Here is a 26,020-nt window from a genome sequence, read left to right as displayed (position 1 = left end):
AGCCCTCTTAGTGCCCCTGGCAGGAGGGCTCTGCCATTGAGGGGCACTCCTGCCAAGGTCCAAGCCACCCCCAGGGTTTCTGCAGCACCGCGGAGCTGTCTGTCCTAACAGACCAGCATGAGTGATTGTTGATCTAGGAGCCTGTTTCTGCTTCCAGATCAGGAGTTTTGGTGCCTCCAGGATTTAGCACAGGGACTACGGGTGTAGTGTAGATGTTTTTAAATGTTGTTTACACTGAATTGAATTGGAATGGATTGAATTCAATTGAAAATCCAGTTGAAGTAAATTCGAATTAAAAATTGCAGGAAAGAGTGTAAGAGTGAAGAAATGAAGAGGTTGTTATCCTGTCTTTTTTTGAGAAGTTAATCATATTATAGGGGAGTGGGTGCCGGTCCAAGGGTCATGGGTAATTCCAGGCATCAGAGCTGAGGATGAAGTGACGTGTACAAATGGTCAGAGCTGCAGGACTCAGGGAGAGGACACTCTGTGGCCTTTGCTCGTCTGAGCTGATTTCCCAGACGAGGAGAGATCTGCGTGGGGCCTCGAGGATGGGTGGATGGGGAGAGGTGTCGTGAGGGCGTTGTAGGTGGAGGGAACAGCCTAAGCAACAAGTAGAAGGGGCTGTGCGTGGCAAGGGGACCAAGAGGACAGCCTGGCTGGGGCAGGGCATTCAAGTATGGAGGTGGGAGGGAAAGCCAGATAAGCAGGTGTAGCTGGCGGTGCGAGGTCTCTGATGTCCGGCCTCAGCTTAGATTTTTATCTTTTAAGCGGCGGAGGACCAATGAGTATTATTGAGCAAAAGAGTGGAATAATCAAAGCAGAGTTTTAGAACGTGGTTCCATGAGCAATCGATGCACACGAAGGATTGGGAGTGGAGAGGGCTGTGCTGGTCTAGGCAGGAACAAAGGGGGCCTGAATTTGAGGAGTCGCTTGGAAGCACTCTTGGGGCCAAAACGGAAGAGAAATGGATGTGAGCAGGGTAGTGTTGAAAATAAAGAACCAGAAAGCCACACAGAGCTGTCAGGACAGACACTGGCGTGAACCACTGCCCAGCGGGGCGGGGGCCTCCAGGCCGGATGGGGTGGAGGGAGTGGCTTGCAGAGGAAAGGACGCTGCGGCGCAGTGGTGGACACCATCTGGTGAACCTGGCCGGAGCTGATGCCGGAGTCTGGCGCTTGCTCCTCCATGTGCTCTGGCCGTGTGTACCTGTCACGTGGTCCTTAGCTCCGATGGCCTGGAATTACCAGCGACCTCTGCCTGCACACCCACTCCCCTGCAATACGACCAACCTCTCAAAAGGAGACAGGGTAACAGCGTTTCGTTTCTTCAGCCTTACCAGGGCCCAGCACATTCTTCCCTTAATCTTTAATTACAGTTTAATTCAACCTGATTTTCAATTCAACTCAATTCAGTTCAATAAACATTTAAAAACAGAGGGGAGTCAACGGGGGAGCGGGTGTGGTCAGGAAAACGACTGAGACTGGGGATTCAGGGTTGGATTCGGCCAAATAATAATATAACAAATGATGAATAGTGGGTAGCAAGAAGTGCACTCCCGGAATCAGGATATGTCAAGAGGCAGGACAACTTGTGAGTCGTCAAACCCCGTGGAGTGGGAAGTGCCCAAGGCTTTGTCTGTGTTTGCTTTGGGGGTTGTGTCCATTTGGGTATTTTAGCTGCAAGTGACAGACAGCACAACTTAAACTGACTTGAACGGTTGCCACTTAGTCATCTCTCTGACAAGAAGTCTGGGGGCGGGCCTTTCCAGGGCAAGGTTAGCAGCTTGACAAAGTCAGGGTGCCGGGTCGGGGTTGCCACTGCCCTCTTGGCTTTCCCCTCGTAGTCACAACAGGGCTGCTGCAGCTCCGAGCATGCAGTAAGTACCATACAGCAGGTGGGGTCCAAGGGAGTTTTCTTCATGTGACTCATGCCTCTTATCAGAGAGGAAAATCTGCCTCAGATCCTTCTAGAAGACAGTCCTGTATAGCTCCCTGGGTCCATGCCTATTATGCTAGACACTGTCAAATGGGAATGGGATTGCCACTGATTGGCTCCTACCATTCATGAGTGATCTCTTGGGACTGGCACATTGTCATCCACACAAAATCACAGTTCTTTTCAAATGCTAGAAGGGGGTGCCTCTGTTATCATTTTTTACAATAATGGTGCATCATAACCGTCCCCCAAACTTAGTGCCTTAAAATAAAAATATCTGTTTAGCTCAGAAGCCTGCAGGCTGGGCAGTTTCTGCGGGCTCAGCGGGATCTCACCAGCCTGGGGGTTGGCTGGCTGTTGGTTGATCGAGGCTGGCCTTGACTGGGACAACAGGCAGAACATGGCTCTCCTCTGCGTGTCTCTCATCCTCCAGCAGGCTAGCCCAAGCACGTTGTCATGACAATGGCAGAGTGCAAGAGAACAAACCCAATGTGCAGCTCCGTTTCAAGTGTCGGCCTACATTGTGCCTGCTAACATCCCCCACTGGCCAAAACTAGTCACGTGGTCGAGCCCAGCTGGAGGGCACAGCAAGGTTCCATGGCGAAGGGTGTGGACATAAAGAGGGGTGAAGCGTTGGGGTCATCATTGCAACCTACCTCAGGGGGAATGGCTGCTAAGGAAGCAACTGGTGTTTGCCCTCCAAGCTTTGCCACGCCTCCCCCTTCCTAATCTAATCTGTGCACAAAGACAAACTCATATCAAGGGTGAAAGGAAGAGGTTTTAAATAACCTGGGGTGGAGAAACAGGACCCAGCCTAGGAGCCAAAATATTGGGTCTCTATGATCCCATTGTTGGGATGCTGCAAAACTCTGGGAGGGTCACTTCACCTCTGTGGTCCTCGGTTTCTTTATCTGTAATGCTGGAGCGAAAATCCTTGTTCTATATGCCTTCTAGGATTAGGAGATAGTTAAATAGGGTAATGAATGCAGAAGTGCTTTGTGAGTGAAAAGCATGATTCCAACAACCATGATTCACTGCAGATATTTTAAGAGAGATTGATTAGGGAAGCAGCCAGTAAGGAAAGCTCATCCCAGGCAAACAGAGCCTAGTCCTCGGTTGGGGTGGGCCGAGAGGAGCCTCTGGTCTCCTTTGGGAGCAAGCTGATGGGAAGGAGGTCTGACATTTGCTGCTGGAGAATGTGGGTCACCGTGCATTACACGGGGCGATGTGCTTGGCTGATAAGAAGGTCCCAGTGGCCTCTGCTCCAGCCTCCAGCCTGTCCCAGTCCTCATGTCCTGGGTCCCCAAAGCTCACACGCCTGCTAATGCTGTGCATGAGTCTGAAAACCAAGCAGGTGGGAGCAAACTGTGCACTCTGGACCTCTCGGGGTAACAGGTGTGGAAAGGCAGCATCATTCAGCCAAACCAAGACTGTCTGAGATACATTGGGAGGGGACAGGCCTGGGTGTGTGTTTGGGGGTAGCTGTGTGGCCTTTCCCTCCTTTGCTAAGGTCAGCTGATATCCTCTTCCTCGTCCCCACCCAGTCTGGTGCCAGGAGGCACTGGGTCCCTGTTTGGTCCAGAGCCCTTCCCAATCCCTGTACCTGGGTTTGGGACTGTTCGGTGGGCTAAGGGCCCCTGATGCCTACGGCCCTGATGCCACGGCCAAGCTTGTCTGGGAGCTCTCTAGGATGCTCAGGTTACGGCGATGTGTCTCTGCCCTCCTCGGCAGAGTGGACTGATGGACACCAATCAGATTGCTTTCCCGACATCCAGCCCATAGGAATAGGAATGAGAGCCGAATAGACCCAGGCATGTGGACCAGAGATTGTTTTGGAAACTGGCTCTCTGTTGGAAGGCTTCTGAAGTCAGCTGAGTGGCGGGGCTCTTTTCAGATCAGGAGATACTGTAACAGTTGAAAGTAAACTTTAATGCAATGCAAACTAGCTTAAGCAATAAATAAATAAAGGGAGTAGGGATTTTTTTTATTTCAGCATATTACAGGGGTACAAATGTTTAGATTACATATATTGCCTTTGCCCCACCCGAGTCAGAGCTTCAAGCGTGTCCATCGGGGGTGGGGATTTATTGGCTGCCTTTACTGGAAAGTTCAGGGGTAGCTTTAGCTTCAGGTACTGTCTGCTCCAGAGGCTCCAATGCATACCGTCAGGACTTCATCCTCTCTGACTCCTGCGCTGTTGGAATCCTTCTCAGTTCTATGTTGGTGACACTCAGACTTACATCCTCCCTGTTTGAAGCTGAGTGGAAAAGGGGATGTTTCTTACCCCCTTCTTGTGCCAGTTGCTCTGGCAAGATTTCTAGGAGTCGCTCTGATAGAACCCTCTGTGTCATGTCTCCATCTCTAATTCAATACCTGCTTCTAGAGGCTGTACTGACCGGCCAGGCTGGGCCCACGTGCCTTGCCAGGAGTGCTGGGCATAGATCCCTCCTGAGTCACAGAATGAGAGCGGGGCAGGAGTTGTTCCCCGAAGGAAAATCGGAGTGCTGGTAGTGGGGGTGCCGGAACATGCTGTGTGAACACTGAGCCCTGAGTGGGGGCGGGGGCGGGGCACGGCCTGCTTGGGACCTCGCCCCGTGCTGGCTCAGCCCCTCCTTCCAGTGGGGGTGGGTGTATAGAGAGCAACGAGCAGGCTTGCTCCCAGGCTATGCAGAGAGAAGTTGGCAAGAATGGACCTTGAAATGGGAACGGAAATGGACTTAATTAGACCTAAGCAAGCCATTTGTCTCTAGGCAGTGACATTCAGTTTTCCCTGGAAGTCCCCAGATTAAGTGGTTTTACAAAATGCTAACCATGGTGGAGGATAGATTTTTCAGTGTGGGGAGAAAAAAACAGCAAGTCAGTCCAATTACGGAAACTTTTGTTGAGTTCCCCCTAAAGGGCAGGCCCTGTGCTAAGGGTGATGGGGACCCAGCCCCGGATATCAAGGTGCTCATAGCAGGACAAGGGGAGGGAGGTGAGGCCAGGGGAGGCTAGTGCTGAGGGAGGAGGCCACCAAGCTGGGGTGGGGGTCATCTGGGGAGAGGCATCTTTGCTGAACAGAGCAATAGAGGAAGGCTTCCTGGAGGAGATGGTTGCATTAAACCTGGAAGAATGGATAGGGCTTACCAGGGAGCCTGCCGTTGGCTCAGGGAAGAGACACAAATATGACTTTGCCTACCTAGTCCAGGGGTTGGTACCGGTTAGGACAATGGGGCTGGAGCTGCCTCTTGTGCCCACATCCTGGAAGCAGTTTGCTGGAGAAGTTTAGGGAAATTATGTCCCATGTCACACAATGTCGGTGATGGGCGGAAGAAGGGTGGCCTTTGGTTCAGGCTCTGCAAGTTTCCACACCCATTCTGTGTCAGAGCAGAGCAGGTGGTGTGGACGGTGGGAATTTGCTGTCCATGCCTACTTTTCAGTATGCATGCGTGTGTTCATGTATCTGTGTATACACAGGCCTTAATCTACATGTACACACATGTGTTTATAAACCCAAGTGTCTGTCCCATCCGTATCAACATGCATGCGCGTGAACCATGTGTTTGTATGGGCACACACATCTGCTCTCAGATCTTGTCCGTGCACACGTACACGTCTCTGTGGGCCACATACCTGAGTCTGTGTGTGTCTGCAGACCTGTAGCCAAGGCACGTGTGCGCACACAAGTCTGAGTGGATGCCTGTGTGTCCACGTGTGTACACGTGTGTCTTTGTGCCCCATGGCCCTCAGGGCTCATCCGGCTGCAGGAGCTCATCATGGCCCCATCGAGATACAACATCCGCCTGAAGATCCGCCAGCTCCCCATCGACTCCGACGACTCACGCCCGCTGCTCAAGGAGATGAAGCGAGGCCGGGAATTCCGCATCATCTTCGACTGCAGCCACACCATGGCGGCCCAGATCCTCAAGCAGGTGCGTGAGCGCTGGCCGGCGGTGGGACGGGGCAGGGGCAGGTGGCTGGGGTCTGCCCGCCACCTCTCCCACCTCCTCTTTCCCAGGTACAGGTGTGATGCCACCAGATCTAAGCTTGGCTCCTGGCTCTGCCACTTGCCGGCTGTGTGACCTTGGGTGGTCATAGCAGCAAAACGGGCTCCGAGTTGGTGTGAGGGTGGATGATCTGCCCCAGCCAGGCCTGAGTAAATGCCAGTTTCCACCCCACCTCCATGCTGGTGCCTGAAGCCACACGGGAGCAGAACCTGGGGGACGCAGAGGGGCCTCAGATTCTCAGGCGCGGCCCGCAGAATGCCTCACTGCCTCTCCCAGTGACTCAGCCCCCGTAGCCCGCGGCACTTGGTGTTACTCTCCTATTACTGGGAGGTTTATCGAGTCTCCTCGTGCCATCTGCTCAGCTCTGCAGTGACGTGGGGGAGGAGAACGGCTCTCAGTCCGGGATGGGCCTCCGTTCCCCGCTCAGCGTGGCATGCTGGGGACGAGAGCCAAGCTCTGCCAGCCACCTAGGAAAATAAACAGCGAAATCGCCTGCAACCCCCTCTGAGGGTGCCGCAGCTGACACCAAAAACACTGATTTGAGCCGGCGCTTTGTGTAAAAGGCAATTATGTCATCCCAGAAAGCATGCTGGTGACTGGAAGAGGCATTCTGCAGGGATTTGACGCATGACCCGGCCAGGCCCAGGTGGCAAGTAGGGGACCTAGAGGGTGCAGGGGGAGACGCGCTGAGCTGGGGCCAGGGGCATTTTCAAGGCCTCGAGGGGCTCAAGTCGTGTCCTCCAGCTGGGCCCCATAGGGATGCCCAGGCCAAGTGGCAGCCCCCCTCCCCCCCCCTGCCCCCACAAAGGACGCTCCTTCGCATGGTGGCTGAAAGGCTCGTTTGAGAGTTTAAGTTCTGCTTCTACCCGTTCATGGCGTGTGGCTCTGGACCAAGTGGCCCCAGACTCCCTTCCCGCCTTGCAGATGGGGTCAGTAATCCCCACCCCATGCAGCGCTGGGGGCATCAGTGAGAGGAGGGAAGCGAAGAGTTTTTCCCAGTGCCCAGCGCGCAGTCGACACTTTCAGTGGCACCTTTAAAGCCACAGGCAAGGAAACACACACACCCCAGAAATCCCTCAGCCCTCATCCTCGTGGCCAACCGTACCCAGTGTTTCTCTTCCCTGCCCAGCACGTGGCACAGAGTAGTAGGGACAGTCATGACCTGAGGTCACTGAGCAATTACTCTGTGCCAGGTACATGTCACTCCTCCTTCCGCCATCCGGGAAATAGGGAGGATGATCATGCCCACTTTACAGGTAGGGAAACTGAGGTTCAAGGGGAAAGTAACAGACTCAAGGGCATCCAGCCAGAGAGTCGGAATCTACCCCTAGGTCTGTCTGATTTGAAAACTTCTAGAATTAGAAACGGTTTGGCTAAACCAGGAGTTAAAGTTAAGCCCGTCTCCTACTGCAGGACTTCTCTGAGCCTTTAAGGTGCTGATGTGGCCCGTGAGTCCCCAAGGTGGGAAGGAATGCATGGCATTTGCAAAGTGTACTTGACCCAGTGACATTTCCCCCCAGAGCACTCTGTGGACCCAGCATTCGAGGCACTCTGTAGAAAATGAATTATAGCCATTATTATTATAGATTATAGGCTTCCATCAAAATACATAAACTATATATTAGGTCATTAAATACGAAATGTCCGATGTCGAAACAAAAGCTTAGTTCATTGCATCTCAAACAAGAAGCAATACAATTAATCAAAGTATGCACCTAAGCTATCCACACAGTTTTGCCATCTTAATGGTATTTAATAGCTTGTTTATGCCAGCAGCGAAGAAGCCTCAAGAGCGAGTGGTGATGAAATCTTGAAAGGCGTTTCCCTCACAGCTTGCTGAGAATTGAGTATTTATCCTTGCGAGAAGCAGTCCAAAGCCTGGAAGAAGTGGTAGTCAGTTGGTGCAAGGTCTGGTGAATACAGTGGATGGCAGAGAGTTTCCAAGTCTAGCTTCTGTAGTTTGAGCAGCGTTGTTTGTGCAACATGTGGTCGAACGTTTTCTTGCAAGAAGATTGGCCTGTCTCTAGTGACCAATCTCAGCTGCTTAATTGCAAGCATCCTCATCATTTCATCCAACTGATTGCGATAGACATCGCTGTAATCAATTGACCAGGTTTCATGAAACTGTAGTGGACAATACCAGCGCTGGACCCCCAAACAGACACCATTAGCTTTTCTTTTTTAATGATTATTTCAGAGTATTACAGGGGTACAAACATTTTGGTTACATGAATTGCTTTTGTGCCATTGGAGTCAAAATTACAAGTGTGCCCATCACCAAGATCACATGCATTGTACCCGTTAGGTGTGGATTTACCCATCCCCTCCTCCCCCTCCCACCTGCTTGGTTTCCACTGAGTTTTACTTCCATATGTGCACACGAGTGTTGATCGATTAGTTCCAGTTTAATCGTGAGTACATGTGCTTTTTTTGATGAATATTTGGTTTTGGGCTGTGTTTCAGCACTTCATCTTTATCCAACCATTGTGCTGAATGCTTGCGATTGTCAAAAAGAATCCATTTTTCATCACACATAATAATACGGTATAGAAATGGTTCGCCTTTATGTCGTGACAGCAAAGAAAGGCAAGCTTCGAGATGATTTCTCTTCTGATGCTTATTTAATTCATGAGGTACCCATCTATCCAGCTTCTTTACCGTGCCAATTTTTTTCAAAGGGTCCAATATTTTTGGAATATAACGTCAAATCTTGCTGCTAATCCACATGTAAATTGAGATGGATTCACTTCCACTACAGCTTTCAGCTCATCATTATCCACCTTGGTCTCAGATCACCCACGTGGCTCATTTTTAAGATTAAAAGCACCAAAATGGAACTTCTCAAACCATCAACATACTGTGCATTCATTAGCCACATCCTTCCCAAACACTGTGTTGATATTTCGAGCTGTCTGCGCTGCATTCGTTCCACAACGGAACTCATATTCGAAAATAACACGAATTTTTGACTTATCCATGGTTTCGCAAAAATTGCTCTAAAAAAAAAAATCTTTGAAAAATAATCACAAGCCAAGATGTGTGTTTGAAAGACTGAGGATGTACCTTCACAATAAAAATAAAACAAGAAGTGTCAAAGTGAAATGTCACAGATATCAACTGTCACACTTAGTACTTAAAGACATCAGACATTTCATACCTAACAGCCCAATACAGTATAGACTTCCTGATGGAAGTATAGTAATAATAATTCTACAGTAGCCATGTGACCCACTTTGTGGTCAGCCAGGACTGGGGAAGGAGGGATATCTCAGCCCTTCTGGGGGAGGCTCAGACCGAGGGCAGATCCCCTGCCTCTGGGACCTGGTGCTGTCAGGGAAGGGTGTACGCTGTGGGGGGAGGGTGTACTCTCTGGAGCCAGCGCAGAGAGCTCAGCGGAGCGAGCCCGGAGCACTGGCGAAGGCAGTCTCAGTCTCGTGCTGATTCCGTCAGCATTTCTCCAAGTGTGGCAGGCTCAGGGACGCTTGCTAAAAAGAGACAACTGGACCCCACCCGGCCCTGCAGAATTCAGAATCTATGGAGAATGTGACCCAAAAATCTGCATTTTAATCTGTCTCAGGTGATTTTGCTGCACACTCCAATGCAAAATGGACTGCCGTCACTAGCCAGTACTTGTCACTGTTTGGAGGTGGCCTCAGAAAACACCTCGCTCCATGCGGCCAGCCTTCTCCAACCCACTGCCAGTCCTATCCTGTCCCCCCACCCCCACCCTGTCCTCACCCCTGGGGCGGGGAGGAGGAGGGGGCTGCTTGGGTGTCCCTGCAGGTGGCTAATGCTCTGCTTTCCTGCAGGCCATGGCCATGGGCATGATGACCGAGTACTACCACTTCATCTTCACCACTCTGGTAACGTACCCCTGGGAACTGGCACGGGGAGGGGGTGGGGCTCTGTGAGTCAAGGTCATTGTGGCCCAGCTTGGGCCAGCCCGCTGGGGGCACTTGCTGCAGCTAGAGGAGATCCCGGGTGGACTTGCTTCCTAAGGCTGTGGCCCTAGGTAAGGGCACAAAGATGTCTGTGTGCCCCACCCACTTTTGAGAAGCAGCCTGACGTTATCATTAAGGGCAGGGACTCTGGAGCCGATTATGAACAAAGCTCTTCTGTTCAGTGGCTGTGGGACCTTGGGCAAGTCCTTTAACCTCCCTGCCCCAGTTTCTTCCTCTGCAAAACGGGCTTCTGCCTCCCATGACTGTTGTGAGTACTCAATAAGTTAATAAGGTAAAATGTGGACAGCAGTGCCTGGCCCAGGCAGACCTATGGAAGTATTAGCTATTTTTACTGCCATGACCCTTGGTTCCTAGCCCACGCTTCCCCACACATGTCTCAGGCCTCACAGAAATTGCCACTTTGGATTCTTGCAACAACCATGCTGACGTCTGCCCACTCACTGTCAGCTGGGCCCGCCCACCTACAGGCTCCAGATGGGGCCTGTCCAAACTCCAAGAACATTTAGGGCCATTTAAACCCATTAGGATAATTAGTTGTGGCCTGAGATCAGCAGAATAAAGAGCTCCGTGTGCCAAGGGGCACCGGCACTGAGCCGCCCCGCCTGGGAGCCAGACGCCCTCAGACCTTGCTGGGGCTCTTCCACCCATCCCGGGTCTGGAGCCAGTGACAGCCTCGCTGACCGTCCTCCCTCTGACACGAGCCTCCTGCAGTGTGTGTTGGCCTGGCCGCTGCAGAGCTGCGGGTCTCTAACTGTGTTCATTCATCCGTTTATCCAGCACCCACTTAGGGTGCCCAACCCAGTGCCTAGGAGGCGCTACGTGCTGAGGGCCTGGTGGAAGGTGGAACGTTTGAGGCCATCTTCACAGAAAAGCAGATACTGGAACAGGGCCTGGAAGGGTCAGTAGAAGTTCACCAAGGGAGAGAGAGGGAAGGGTATTCTGCATAGAATGAACAGCATAAGTCGAGGCCTAGAGGCAGGTTAGCCCCTCGGTGGTGTGCTGGAGCTGGCGTGCTCGGGTGTGAGAGCTGATTGTGTACATCTCCCAAACCACATCCTGTTGTACCTTGAAATTGCCATGGTGGGAGCACTTATACCACAGAAGCTGGCAAGTGCTACAAATCAGCACGTACTTCCCCACACCCCCAACCCTCCGCACCCTGTGTCCATGGCAGAACTCAGGGGCCACCCTGCATGTTCTTCTGGTCCTGGGCACCTGCCAGGAGCCATGTTGGGAGAAAGGGATCCTAGAAGATAGTGACTGAGACCAGGCACCTTCTCCCCACAACCCCCTTCTGGATTTCTACTTCTCCCTGCCATGCTGAGTCCTGGAAAGTCATTGGAGGCTTAGGATGAGGCCGCCAGATCCCTGATGCTCTACCTCTGTCCAGATCTGGGAGCAAGGCAGAGGAGCAGGCCTGGGCAGGTGGGGCGGGGCACACTCCAGAGGCCCATGGCCCTCTCCCATCCCGCCCTGGGATCCTAGGGTGCTGAGACCAACTTCTGGGCCCTGGGGGGCTCCAGCCAGCCCTGCTTCAGTAGCCCAGCACATCCTTCTTGGACTTTCATTCTACTGAGTCACCTCCCTAGGGCCTCGGCGCCCTGGGTTGGTGTGACAAAGCCCTGGAGTCCATGGTGAGAAGGCACGAGGGACGGACAAGGGAGCACTGCAGAGGCAGGCCGACCTGCCAGGCCTGCTGCGGGTCCCTGCAGACTGTGCCCCCGCACACTGCAGCACAGTGCGGGGAAGGGGCCTCGGAGGCAGACGGGGAAGAATGGGAGCATCAGCTCCACCGCCTCTTAGCCGTGCACGTGGGCAGCCTCCTGAGCCCCCGGCCGGTTTCCTTTCTGTGAAGTGGGCTAAGTGTGCTGTGATGCTTCTGGGCTCCAGCTCCCTCACTTGGCCTCTCCTGACTGTAAGGAGCAGAACTCGCTCAGGTAACCTCACGTCATCAGGGAGTTCTAGAATGAACCATCAGGCCACAAGGGCAGACACAGAAGGTGGTTCTGGATCCAGAGCAACTTTGGACCTCGCAGGGATTGTGGTTTTCACCCCCATGTCTGCTCCCTGCCTCTTCCCCGGCACCCTTCCCTGCTCTGGGCTTCTGCTCCTGCCTGTTCTCTCTGTCCCCGGAGGCTTCAGCGCATCACAGCTGCCCAGGCACATCACACCCCAGTGACCATCCATCCCTCCCCTGCCTCCCTCACCACCACTCTCTCTGAGCACCACCCACTTTCCCAGGTCACCTGCTGACTGGCCAAGCACCGGTCAGTGTTTCTCCACAGGGAGAAACAAGCATTCAGGCCTGGGCAATTCGTCATTCCAGAATGTCCTGCCCACCATAGAATGTTTAGCATCCCCGAGCCCCACTCACTCATTTCCAGTTTTGGTGACAAATAAATAAATGGCCCCAACATTTCTAAATTCTCCCAGGGTGGGGGCTGGGTCACCAGCCAGATGATAGAAACGTCCTTGGGACAGGGGACCACTCCTTGGCCAGTCATCTGAGGTCTGCCCGTGGGATCAGAGAATACAAGACGGAGCCATCGAGCAGAAGGGCTGGGACATTGGGAGGTTCCTTTAGAAGCATCCTGTGGTCAGGGCAGGAGTAAAACCTGTATGTCTCATTCACCCATCCTGAGTACACCCTCCTTGCCCATTCTGTCCACACAGGGCCTGTGATAAACTCCCTCTGGGCCTTGTTCCTTGTCCCTGATGTAAATAATTAAAAGCATTTCCAACAGGCTCAAGCCCACATTCCAAGACCAGAAGGGGCATCCCCTCAGGGAACTGGTGGAACAGCAGAGCGTGAAGCTTTGGACCCTCAGCCCTGAGGCCTGGCTGACCTTCCAGGGCCAGACTCTGGAGAAGGCACCACCCCAGTGACCCCAGAACCCTCCACATTGATGCCATTGCCCACCGGGGTCAAGGTCGGAGATCTTAGGAAAAGGATCCTAGTGCCCCCAGGGCCCCACCCTAGCCCCAGACTTACCTTTCTCTTACCTTTCATTTCCTTAATCCATTTATTTGTTCATTTGTCCAGCAGCCATACACAAATGCTTTCTAAGGTCCCAGGCACTGAGCCAGGCGCTGCGGTGGGCGAGTGTACAGAGGTGGATCTAACTCAAAGCTCACAAGCTGGTGGGCTGCCTTTGGGTATTTAAGGATCAAGGACTGTGCCTGGTTCACCTCTCTGTCTGCAATGCCCAAATAGCACCTGGTCCACTGTAGGTGCTCACTAATGCCTGGATGGATGGATGGATGGATGAAGGCAATACAAAGTGGAAAATAATCAGTGAAATTGTCAATACATCATCATAGCAGCAGTCAGTTTAGACCACGGGCTCTGATGCGAGTCTGCCTGTGTTAGAATCAAGGCTCTTTGACTTCCTTGGGCAAGTTACTTAACCTCTCTGTGCCTCATTTCACCGTCTATAAAATGGTCACTATAAAATGGTGACAATAATGCACTACCTCATAGGATGATTAAGATGAGTATGGCATGCATTGACAACGGAAAAGGGCTTAGAACAATGCCTGGCACTTATTACTGTGCAAGTTAAATAAACTGATTAAATAACTCCTGCTTGTGTTCCGTGTGTGCTCGGCATACTCCATCCCAACCAAAATTCAGAATAATGTTCAAAGGAGATGTGCCTCTCCTAGTTTTATAGAAAAAATGGAAACTGAGGCTCAGAGAGGTTATTCAGCAAGAAAGGGGCAGGACAAGGGTTCCCCCCAGCAGGGCGCTGTCCAGTTCCAAAACCATCCGCTGAAACCTGCCATGCTCAAAGTCCACACAAAGCGTTCCCTGGGCTCCTCTGGCCGGCTCAGTTCCACACGATGCCTGGCCGAGATGGCCCAGGCATGGTAACCGAGGCTCTTGTAGGGAACAGAGCCTCTGCAAATCCCAGGGCACTGACATTTCACTGGTTCCAAAGCCTTCTGTTATTCCTCTTCACCCCTCTGAGGCCAGCAGGGCAGAGTCTTGCTCCTCATTGGCTTATGGAGAAACTGGGGGGCTGTCTCCCAGGGTATTCCCAGCAGTGCCCCACATCAGGGCATCAGCTTTGTCCCCCTGGGGGGCCTCTCCCTGCTATATCCTGCCCCCAGCTTCAGGGCCCTCCTTCCAGGCCTGCTGGCCCAGAACTCTGCCTCGTGGTTCTCTCTCACGGTGCCCATTGGTCAGCTGCAGCTGTGTTTGGGAGGACAGTGGCATTTGGCATTTACTTCCTTCCCTTTAGGAATCCCACGTCACCAACTCTTTCTAAAACATTCTCTAAGTTTCCTTCCTCCGTGCAGAAGACATTTTAATTACCCCAGCTGCCATTATCTGTTCTAGCCAGCTTCGAGCCATTCCCAGATAACCCTGCGTTAATCAGCCCCAGCTGAGCCCCTGCTACATGTCATGTGTTAGGTAAAAGCCTGGAGGTGAAAAAAGAATTATAATAAATTAATAGATAAGCAATCACAATTAATGCCACTTCCCGGCAATAACAGTTATATCATGGGGAAGATATTTTCATCTGTCATTCCTTAAGGCGATGTTTTCCGAGCTTCAGCTTCTACCCATTCAGACCCATGGGGTGCTAATGAATTAGTCTATTATGTTATGCTGAATGTTTCTAAAAGGTCCCTCGTTGATACTGAATTCAGTGTGTCAACATTTGGCATCAAGAACGCAACTTTTTGCCAAGCAGCAAGGTTGCACACAGTTCACTGTGTACAGCACTTGGGGTCTTGGCCCAGGGCAATTTGGGCAAAAAAAAAAAACTGGAGCTGGACAAAAAGGGCCTCTTGACCAGCTGCCCATTGTCACTGCCCTCACGTGACAGGGATGGGGACACTGTGTCACAGGCCCTGCAACACTTTGCAGCTAAGCCCAGGCTGGAGGGTGCCAGGGAGGAAGGTGGCCCCCAGTCTGCCACCCCATCACGCCCCCTCCCAGGCTCTGACTGGCTGCAGCCTCTGTGTGCGTCTCAACAGGCCAAGTGCCGCGTCTGGAGACGGGACGGGCTGGTTTCACCAGCACTGGAGCCCCCACCACAGCCAGGGATGCCCCCCTTCACGCTGAGGTCGGCCTCTGCTCCCAGAGGAGGGTAAACTGAGTCATAGGGGCCCTGGGCAGGCTAATGCTTTGGCGTCTCTTGAGCCTTGGGTGTTAGGTCATCGTTGGATTGGAGAGGCTGAGCCCATGCAAGGAAGGGTGAGGAGGGCGCCCCCTGGGGGCAGAGCTCCGCTTCTCTTCCGTGGCCCCAGCAGTGCAGCCCCGGCCTCAAACGTGCATCCACCATTCTGCAAAACAAAATCCCCCCAGCTCCGCAGACGCTCCTCCTTCAGAGGCAGTTTGGGGAAGGTACCATCCTGCACCCCAGGCAATTCACCAAACCACTCCCAACTTCCAGGCCCACAGAGAGCTCTGCCTGAGAAGAGGCTGTGAAACTCCAGTCTCCGCATTCCGGGCCCTTCCCAGTGATGTTTAAGTGCCCCAGGCAGCTCCCCAGCTGGCTGGCCCTTCTTTCCACTTTGGGTGACAGTATTTGGCTCTGGAGCTCATAGGGGAGACAGACCCAGATCCAGACAGTTGTTACCAGTGGGGTGAAAGCCCAGGGGTTCCAAGGATAAGAGCACAAGGACCCCTGACTCACCTTGTTTTGCATGGGTAGCGGAGCAGTCAGGGGAGGCTTCCTGGAAGAGGTGACTCTAGAGAATAGTCCACCCAAGAAGGGGCAGGAAGACAGGCATTCCAGGCAGGGCACAGAATGTGCACAAAAGCACTAGACATAGGGTTGAGAAGCAGCATGAGGGGGCCAGGCCACCGGGTATGGGAAGTGGGGACTAAAGTATTTTGGCGTTCCCAGGGCACAAAAGGGGAGGGGTGGGAAGGAAAGTGAGGCCGGAGGTTGGAGAGCTTTCCAGAACTGTACTAAGGACTTTGCACTTTATTCCGAGAAGAATATAAGGAGTCATTGATAATGCTTTAAGCATGGGAGTGGCAGAGTTGAATTTACACTTCAGAAAGATCCCTGCAGTCCCTGCGTGCACAGTGACCACGAGTCCCATGAGCGTGAACTGGAGGCTGTGTGGTCGGAGCCTGCAGCTGGGAGGAGGGTACCGGGAGGGAGGACTCTAGAGCTGCTCAGCCTGCAGTTGACCCCACCACTCCCCCACTACTGGGCCAGAAGGCCTGCTTTCTCATGGCTCTGTTCCTTCCTCTAAACTGGGGTGATAACAGCACCCTCCTTGTGGGCTGGCCGTGTGAATTAAACAAAGTAACATATTAACATATAAGGCCCTTGGCACAGGGCCTGCTGTGCTGAGGTTGACAGGTGCTCCGTAAATGTTGGTGCCCTGTGATTGTTTTTATATTGCCAAGAGGGGTAAGACCAGAAGGCCCAACCCATGTTTGCTCCAGTAACCCGGTAATGTCCCCGGGGGTGTTCCCGGTCATCCACACAGCCTACTGTCAGAAAAGGCAGAGCGGGAATATTTGTCAAACACTTACATGTTTTGTATGTACCTGGCATGTTCCAAGTATATCTATGAACTCATTTCTTTCCCGAGACAGCTAGTGTTGTCACCCCCATTTTGCAGAGTGGATGAGACTTGAACCCAGATGTTCTGGCCACATACCCGTCACCTCAGTGTCTGCCCCGGGAGGGGCCTTCGGGACATGTGTCCTCCCCGCCTTGCTGCCCTTCTCCGACTCTACAGGCATCCTGGTCGAAACCCAGACCCCTCCCTGTGTGTCCCCGACTCCCGAGCAGCAGCTTAGAATAGTGGCTTCGAAAAACAGATTTCCCAGGCCCCGCCCACACTCTGGATCAGAATATCTAGATATGGTCCTTACTTTACAAAAAAAAAAAAAAAATCTCCAAAGACAATTCAGATGCATGTCTTGCATGAGACAACCACTGGGGACACAGAGCACGGGGATTTTGAGTAAGACAAACAACGGTGCATTAGTAAATGTTTAACAGCCAGCCCTCTGAAAGCGAAAAAACAAACAAACAAAAACAAACACAAAAACCGTGATTTGTAAGGCTTGCAAATTTCCATGGTGCAGGTACTCCCACCATGGCCAATGTCAGCCACCAGTGTGACGTCGCTGAACGCAGACTTGGGAAGAAATGCTGATATTCAGCTCTCGTGGCCTTCGTGGGCCAGCACAGCATTGACACAGACCAGGGAACAAATTCACCTCTGCCTTTTATGAGCTGTGTGACCTTATGCAAGTCACCTCATCCCTCTGACCCTCCTTCCTCATCTGTAAAAAGAGACTCAAGTATATTAAATACCTGCGTCTTGGGACTGTGGAGATTAAACCATATATATTCCATGTGCAGGGCTGAGCACTGTGTCCAACCTCTGCTCCCCACTGAGACTGGGGCCACATAGACACCTTCTGGCCATCCCAGTGGGGACCCCCCCATCTGCTGAAGCCCTCGTGTCCTGCTCTCCCCCAGTCCCTTCCCCATCCCCGATCCTCACCGAGAGTTAGGGCCACATTTGCTTGGGCCAGCTTGGAACTAGACTTTCTCGCCTGGGCTTTAGCCTGCTCCAGACCTCTTCCCTACGTCCCAAACTGTCAAAGAGGAAACCAACACGGTGCATTCCAGAGGGGGCCATCTTGCGGGTGCAGGAGTAACAAGAGGAGTTTGGCATCCATCAGGAACATCGACCAGAGGAAGCCAGAACAGTGTGAAAGGGCTCCAGGTTTTATCACTCGTCACCTTTCCGGCAGCCGTCACTGATCGGCGGAAGCTGGGACTGTGATGGGCTGCATGTGCCTCGTGGTGGCGGCAGTCACGGGGAGACAAGCGCAGCCCACGTTGTGTCCCAGCCACTCTGTCCCAGCACGGGATGGAGCGACAGGGAGGGGCCAGGGGGAAGGCTGCTTAGTGGGGGGAGTGTGGGAGGGTATAGACAACGGGCAGGGAAGAGCTCAATGACCTTAAAACTCAGTTTCCCTGCTAGTGGGATGGGGCCAATTAAGATTGTCAATGTATATATTTCAAAAAGTCAGAAACGTGAGTCTCATGCAAATACAGAAGAACGTGTGTCGGAGATGTATTCAACCCACTAATGAGGGAACAGGGGGATGGTGAAGCCGGCTCAAACAGCATTTGAGGAATTGGGTATTTATAGGTGTTTCAGGCAGGGGGTGGGCATAGGATGAGACTGCCAGGTTAGACAGAAAACAGATTAATGTCCTGTAAGGCAATAGCACCGCAACCTTGAGGATTGCCTTTTCTACTGGAGAAAAATCTACAAGTTAGACCAGAGTCTGGGCCTTTCACCAGCAGCTGACAATGAGGTCAAACCCAGTGTGTTGTCCCGGAGACGCTGGGCGGGCCTGGGAAACTGTGTCTCCTCGTTTAGTGAAAGGACACGCCACTCTCCTTTGCCTGACTGACTCCAGGTTCCGGGGAGGTTCCAACAGGACAGAGCCTGCCTGGCTCCTTGTACTCCCACCTGCCACCTGCCCCACTGCCACCCCTCCCAGCTTAGGGACACCTGGCTTCTCTCTCTGCCCCCTGCCCTCACCAGCCCACCTTGCCCCCAGAGCTGGAGCTGCAGGGAGGACGGAAGCAGGCCACCTGAGCATTAATACCCTGTCCTCCTGGCCCTTTGGCTGCCTGTGACCTGGCCCGGGACAGGCAGGCTGACCGCTGTCAGCTGCTCCTAGGAGGCGGGGGCCGGGAGGCCCTGGCGGGGAGGTGGGGGACGAGGGGAGGGAAGAGGGCAGCACTCTGAGTCCCAGGTGGAAAAGACTGTTTTTAAACACCCTCTTCTAGGGGATAAATACTCCCTTCAGCCCCCTGCTGGGTAACTTGGCGATACCCAGACCCAGTGTCTCTGTCTCCCCAGAGTGGGCAGCGGGTCTCCCCCATGGGAGGAAACGGGCGTTAGGAGGCTGCTTGGACGTGTGGGGCTGGGCATCTTGTGCGAACTATTCCACTGGGTCCTAGAAAGGGGAGCGATCCCCATTTTGTAGATGAAGAAACTGGCTGAGGCCCCCCCAGTTAGCACGTGGGGTCTGTCACCCAGCAGACCCCAGTTCTGAGTCAGACTCCAGGGCCGTGCTCCTAGGGGCTGGATTCGGAGGGGCGGGGGTGGACTGGGCGCACGGCAGGGCCACGCCTCGACCTCCACAAACCTCTCTCTGTCAAGGATCTCTATGCGTTAGACCTGGAGCCCTACCGCTACTCGGGGGTGAACCTGACCGGCTTCCGGATCCTCAACGTGGACAACCCCCATGTCTCGGCCATCGTGGAGAAGTGGTCCATGGAGCGGCTGCAGGCGGCTCCCCGGGCAGAGTCGGGCCTGCTGGACGGAGTGATGATGGTACGGCGGCCGGGGGGCGGGTTCCAAGGGCGCCCACCTGCCTTCCTCCTTTCCTGCTCTCCTGCCTCCCAGTTCGGTCTTCCCTCCCACCCCTTCTCTTCTTGAGACCTGCCATGTGTTGGCCAGACCCAGACTGGGGCTGGGGACACAAAGATGAAGCAGACACAGTCCCACCCCAAGGGCCCCATCTGGTGGGGACCCAGGCCTGTAAGCACATGGTCACCGAGAGCAGGGGTGAGGCCCAGGGATCCTGGGCACGGTGGGCCTGAGGCTGTGACACGCAGGAGTGAGGGCTGAGGGGGCAGGGAGAAGAGTCGTGGTCAGGGCATAGGTCACAGCAGCATGGGGTAGCTGGGTGGGGTGGCAGGGGCTGGCAGGAGGAGGTCTGAGCTGCAGAGGGGGCACGGGGGCGTCTGCAGGCAGCAGTCAGCCACGCCCGGCCTCTCAACAGAGGCATGGACAGCGTCACCTCTAGCGCCCCCAACACCATGTCCCTCACCAGGACACCATGTCTCTGTGGCTGGGGAGGGGAGGGGGAAGGGGCAGGCAGGCTGGGGACTGGGGGGGCTCCGGATCCGCTCTCAGACAGGCCGTGGGCCCTCCCCTCCAGACCGACGCGGCCTTACTGTACGACGCCGTCCACATCGTGTCCGTGTGCTACCAGCGGGCGCCCCAGATGACCGTGAACTCCCTGCAGTGCCATCGGCATAAGGCCTGGCGCTTCGGCGGCCGCTTCATGAACTTCATAAAGGAGGTGAGTGACCCCGCGGCCCCCACCGGGGCTGCCTCCCTGGAGCTGTGGCTACTGTCGAGGGCCCGGGTTCGGGAGTCAGACGGAGCTGGTTTCTAATCCATATGAACGTGGGTAGGTTGCCTCACATCTCTGAGCCTCAGTTTCCTCGGGTGAACATGATAGGACCACTCTTACGGGGTATTGAGAGGCGCGAGCTTTAAAGCACGGATGAGGGTCTTTCCTTCCCCGCTGTGTGACCTTGGCAAGCTGGAGAGCCTTGCTGGGGCTGTCCCCTCATCTGTGAAGTGGGGGTGTGGAGCGTGCCCGCCTCGTGGGAATGCTGTGCAGATAAACTGAGGCACCACGTGGACAGGGCCTAGTGCAGTGCCTGGCCGAGGAGCCCACCCCACAGACGCACCTTCACACCTCGGGCCCATGGGGACCCGGCTCTCCTGGCACCGTGGCACTGTGGAGAAGCCCCACCAGGGGAGCTGATTCTAGAGAAACCAGAGAACGGGGAACCTGTCCTGCCACTGAGATGACCATGGAAACACAGTGTCAATTTTTAATTTCAAAGGATTCTGCATCTGCCATTGTCCTTGTGAGCTCTGGGTGGCAGGGTTTACTGTGCCCATTTTATGGATGAGGGAAGCCAAGGCCTGGACTGGCATCCTGGCTCCATCACAACTAGCTGTGTGACTTTGGTGAGACCATTAGCTCTTTGACCTTCAGTTTGGGACAGTAAGAGTGCCTGCCTCAAAAGGTTGTCGGGAAGACAGTGCAAAACCGTGTGCACAGCACCTAGCCCAGGGCCCGGCCAGAATCAAAGATAGACAAAGAAGGCTTGGGAGGACGAGACCCAGGCAGGGTTATCCTGGGCCAGAGGGAGTGACCGTGTCCAGGGCAACACCAAGGGCAGTTAGGGGGGCTCTGGATAGTCGGTCTCTTTAACCACAATGGACGGGAAATGACACGGGCTGCCTTGGCCGTGCATTCCTTTATTCAACAGCCCTTTGTCGGGGGCTGCGGGGTTCCAGGCATGGAGCTATGCACCAGGGGCCCAAAAGGGCTAAACCAGATCAGCCCCTGCAAGCACAGAGCTCACAGCCTGGGGCAGGGGCGGGATTCATCGCATCCTGGCTCGGATGGAGGATGGACGTAAGCCCGGATGCGCAGGAAGGCAGCTCTGAGCGCGAACAGCAGAGGGACTCCCCACCTCACCTACCGGGCAGGGCAGCTTCCCCGAGGTCCCGGTTCATCATTGCTGCTTCGGGATAAGGCCACGGACAGCTCCTCCCAAGTATTAGAACAACATTAAAAGGAACATGGATGAGACACGGGCTTTAGACCTTGACACATGTGCTCTTGGATCTCATACCTGCCTCTTCCCGGCCGTGTGGCTTTAGACAAGTCACAGGACGTCCCTGAGTCAGTCTCCATGCCTGGCAGACACCACCTCACGGTCATTGTGAGGGACCAGTTACGTCCTCAGCTCTAGTTCCCTCGCCCCGAAAGGGACTCCAGCACCGGCTGTTTTCGCAGAGGACCATGGCAGTCCCTTCTCATCCAGCCCGTCACTCCTGCAGAGGACGTCCCAGTGTCCGATGCCCCGGGCAGGCCCCTGGCTGGGCAATCGTGGGCCTGCTCTCGGGGACCCTGAGCCCCGACCTCCTTCCTCAGCAGACCCCCAGCACCTCCTTCCTCAGCAGGGCCCCAGCTGAGCAGCCAGAGGCCACCATGAGTGTCTCAGTGATCCAGGCCACCACGCTGTCCTATCCCTCCTGACTCAGCGGGGGGATTTGGGAGCCTTAGGGGCCAGACAAAAGTGGTTGGCAGTGTAACCGCTTACCGTGTGACCCTGGAAAAGCTCCTGAAGTTTCCTGCGACTCAGTGTCCTCCTCTGTGCAATGGAGATAACACGTGTGTCACAGGGTTGTTGTGAGGATCCGTGAGTTATGGTACATGTGACGCTCCTAGGACAGCACCTGGCACATAGCAAGGGCTGAGCGGGTCGGCTGCCATCACTGTCATCTCAGTGACAGTGACATCATCACTACTGTTGTCACTAGGCTTCCCGTTTGGTGGTGGGGTTCCAGCTAGTGGGGCTCCAGGCCACATTGCTTCAGGAACACCCACCCCCTTCACCCTTCACCCCTTGCCCCTTGGCATTTTTGAGGCTCAGCTGTGAATCCCTGGGGGGAGCAGATGCGCACTGCCCACCGCAGAGAGGGAGCCCCATTCTCCCTCCAGCCCTCGGCGGCATACCTGGCCCCGGGCCCAAAGAATGACCCTCACCCTTCATACTCCGTTACGGGTCCTTTCAGAAACATTCATCCCGTCTCCACGGTAGGGCCGTGGAGGCCCAGAGCAGCCCGTGGCCTGTCCGTGGTCCCACGGCTGGCCCAGGTAGCCTGCCTGAGCCCGCACAGCCTTCCCTCCGACCGTTTCCGAATGGCCCATCTCCCCATCTGACTGCGTGACAGTAAATCATTTTAAAGACCTGGCATTTCCGAGAGGAGCTGGAAAATACCAGGCCGGAGTTCAGAGCGTGCGAAGCATCTTTCATTTAGCAAGTCCTGAGCGGTGTCTAGAGGGGGCAGGAGGCCCGGGAAATGTCACGGGGAGGAGCCGCCAGCGCTCCCTGCCCTGCCCACCCGCCCACAGACAGGCCGGGCACCTGCTGGCATTTAATTCCTGTGTGTCTGACAGGCGGAAGGCTTCCCCCAGAGGCAGGCTTGAAGGCACCTGCTGTGATTTCCCCTGGGGGCCAGGAGATAGCCTGAGGGCCTGGGGGCCCAGGAGGGGGAGCGGAGGGGCTGGGGAGCCAGCCGGAGGGAAGCTGAGCCTCCCTGTGAAGTCATAAACGCTGCTTTTCACCTTCTCTGATGCATCTTTTAATCTCTGTCCCCAAGCTCTTGATCCCCAAGCCCTGGGCTCCATGGAAGCTCTCCCCAGTGCTCCTTGGGTGCCACGTCCCAGGTCTTTCAGCTCTGCTGCTGCAGCAAGTGAGTCTGCCCGGCCTCCCCAATACCTGGGACCTGCGTAGTTCCATCCCTCTTTGAGCCTCAGTGTCTACATCTGTAAAATGGGGGTGACGGTGACACCCACTAGCAGGGTCACAGAGAGAGCTCAGTGAGCTCATGCAGGGAAGGATACTAGCCCTCTCTGACCAGCTTCCCAGCCCTCCCCGGCCACGGGCCAGCCCTGATCTAAGGGAGCTCCACAGATGGAAGCAGCGAAGGAGAAATAATAATCTCTACCACTCAGTCGTGATTGCATATGCGGGCATTGTGCTGAGTACTTTGCACACCATTTCTATACCTGTGAAGTAGGTAATGTCTCCCTTCCTGAAGCTCAGAGCGGTTAGATCGCTTGTGCAAAGCCCAGTGTCTAACCTCCTTTGTCTTAGGGCCTCCTGGGCCCCTCAGGGTGCTGCCCCCGCCTAAGTTAGTATACCCATTTGCCCATCTGCCCTGCCCATTTACCCAGAACACTGTACAGTACCTTGGAGTAGCTCAAATGCTTGGAGATTGCCAGGGTTTTGGTTGAAGATCCCCAGGGATCTGTGGGCCCATGAACTCGTGGGTTGGATCGTGAGTGTGTGCATGGTGCTGGGGAACTTCAGCAGGGAGAGGCCGTGGAGTCTGCAAGGGGGCAGGACCCAGAGTGGCAGAGCAAGGACTTGGGGCCAGGTTTCTGCCATTCAGACCTTCCACTGCCCTGTGCCCCTTCTCGGGACACCCTCCCTCGCTCCCCCACCCCTTCTCTATGAGCCCCCAGATCTTCTCCCCTCTTCTTGCTCCCAAGTCCACCTCTGTTCCCAAGGCCTCCAGGATGTGTGGGGTTTGTTCTGCCAGACACAGAAAGCTTGGGTGTTTCACTGTATTCTGGCTGCTGTCCTATGCTCTTGGAGAAGAGAGAGGAGGGAAGGGAGTCCAGACTGAGGAGTGGAGCCCTGGGACCCCACCTTCTTGTTTGGCTGTGCCTCTTGTTCACTCTGTGAGCTTGCGTGACCCACGGGCCCCTCCAGGCCTGCTTCCTCGTCTGTAAAATGGGAAGCACAGTCCTTGCCTGGCCCACCGCCCACGGCTGCTGCCGAGGTTAAGTGACATGAACGTGTGAAAGTACTTCGTACGGTAAGATGTTATCTAGAATGGAGTCAGCAAACTTTCTCTGTAAAGGGACAGATAGCAAATAATTTCGGCTTTGTGGGCCAGATGGTCTCTGTCTCGAATATTCAACTCCACGGTGAGCAGTGCAAAGGCAGCCCTGACAACACGCGAACACACGGGCATGGCTGTGAGCTAATAAACATGTACAGAAGCAGACGGGCCAGTCTGACCCACCAGCCACCGTGTGCCAACCCCTGATCTAGAAGAGGGAGCTGCTCTCAGTTTAGGTCTGCCCCAACCTCTGCCTGCCTCTCTGTGTGTTAGGGAAGCTAATGACGATTTAAAAATGACAGAAGCTACCATTTACTCAGGGCTCAAGTTGTGCCAGGCACCGTTCTCAATATCTTACATGACTTAGGTCATTTCACCCTCATTGCATTTTGGTAAGATGGGAACTATTATCAGTTCCATTTTATAGATGAGGAAACTGAGGCAGAGAGGTGAAATGAAACACTCAAGGTCACACAGCTAATTCTGGTTGGACCCAGCCTTCTGACCCCAGAGTTCTTAGCCACAGTGTGCCTGGAACTGGAGCCAGGGGATGGGAGTGACGACCGTCTTGGTCCCCCTCGGCCTCTCTGGGGACTATTCCAAGTGTCTGGTTTTACAGCCAGGAACAGCTCGGCCTATTGGCTTTTCTGCCTCTGGGCGCATCTCGCCTGTCCCACCTCTGCCCACCTGCCCTCTCCAGGGATCTGACATGGGCCCCCCCTTCCTGTGACTTCGAGGCGGGGGCTCATTTGAGCACATCCAAGATCGATGTTGTACACGAGAAGGTGCAAATGTAAAGCTGGCTAAAGAGCATAATAGAATTTATGGAAATCGCTGGCTCGCACCGCAGCCCGAGCAATGATGGAGGTGATTATTAATTAATCATGGTCTTGGGGGAACAGTATCAGTGCAAGGAGTAATTAAAATGAAGCATTGTACAGTTGTACCGAATGATGATTTATGAGCCCAAGGAATTGCCGCTCTGCCCTCTCCCCTCCGCAGGCTCAATGGGAAGGATTAACTGGACGGATTGTTTTCAACAAAACCAGTGGCTTGCGGACCGATTTTGATCTGGACATTGTCAGCCTGAAGGAGGACGGGCTGGAGAAGGTGCGTGGGCTCAGGGGAGGAGAGGGGTTTCTTGAATCCCCCACGACTGACCCCAGGCAGAGGCCCAGAGGCAGGCGCAAGACTCAATCCAGCAGCCCTGCCCAGGGCTAGACGAGACCCCATGTGGCCTGTGCCTCTGTGGGCCCATCAGAGAGCAGGAAGGCCTGGGGGGACTGGAAGGTGCAGCAGCCAGTCGCCTGGCTACAGCAGACACCCAGACCGTCACCCTGTGAGTGTGGGCCGCTGGGGATGCATAGCCTGGGAAACATGACAGAAGTTTCATGGGGAAACAGACTGTCTCTGAGTCCCCACAGGGATGTCATAGGGCAGGAGGACAGACAGCAGGGGGTGTTGTCCTGGGGAGTAGTGAGCTCACTGTCACTGGAGGCATTTAAGCAAAGACAGAGCAATTGCTTGTCTGGGAGACTGGAGGTGACTCTTATCCTGGGAAAGAGGCTGGAGCACGCAGATTCTGAGCCCTCCCCCGCAGGCTCCCAAGGCCTCTGTGATTGCAGAGAGTTTGCAGGGGGAAAGCAGGCCTGCCTGGAGCCTCCCATCTGGCCAACACAGAAATGTTTCAGTGAGGCCAGTCCTGATCTCTGGGCACCTTCCGCATACCTTGTCAGAGTCAGGCTGCTGGGCTGAGAAGGGATTTAAGGTGAGCCCCCAGGTCTCGGCATTGCCTGAGACCTGGGGTCTGGGGGCTCAGCCGCACTCTGTCCTGGCAGGCTGGTCCCCGGGAGCCGCCGGGGCACCTCTCCAACCCTGCAAGGCGGGTGTATA

The 26,020-nt window shown here is 54.5% G+C and overlaps 1 protein-coding gene across 1 annotated transcript in view; it reads left to right on the top strand.

Moving 5' to 3' along the window:
• The window catches only part of GRIK3 (glutamate ionotropic receptor kainate type subunit 3), a 216,970-nt gene that overhangs the window by 142,486 nt on the left and 48,464 nt on the right, over window positions 1-26,020 (top strand). The window contains exons 4-8 of the mRNA XM_069477688.1: window positions 5,665-5,846; window positions 9,731-9,784; window positions 19,058-19,231; window positions 19,842-19,985; window positions 25,130-25,237. Of these exons, the coding sequence (XP_069333789.1) occupies window positions 5,665-5,846; window positions 9,731-9,784; window positions 19,058-19,231; window positions 19,842-19,985; window positions 25,130-25,237 (662 nt within the window). The remainder of the gene's footprint in view (window positions 1-5,664; window positions 5,847-9,730; window positions 9,785-19,057; window positions 19,232-19,841; window positions 19,986-25,129; window positions 25,238-26,020) is intronic.

This window comes from Eulemur rufifrons, chromosome 8, assembly GCF_041146395.1.
Source record: "Eulemur rufifrons isolate Redbay chromosome 8, OSU_ERuf_1, whole genome shotgun sequence".
NCBI classification, from domain to species: domain Eukaryota; kingdom Metazoa; phylum Chordata; class Mammalia; order Primates; family Lemuridae; genus Eulemur; species Eulemur rufifrons.
The sequence above is the reverse complement of the archived record's forward strand: the minus strand, read 5'-3'. Positions and strand labels throughout refer to the sequence as shown.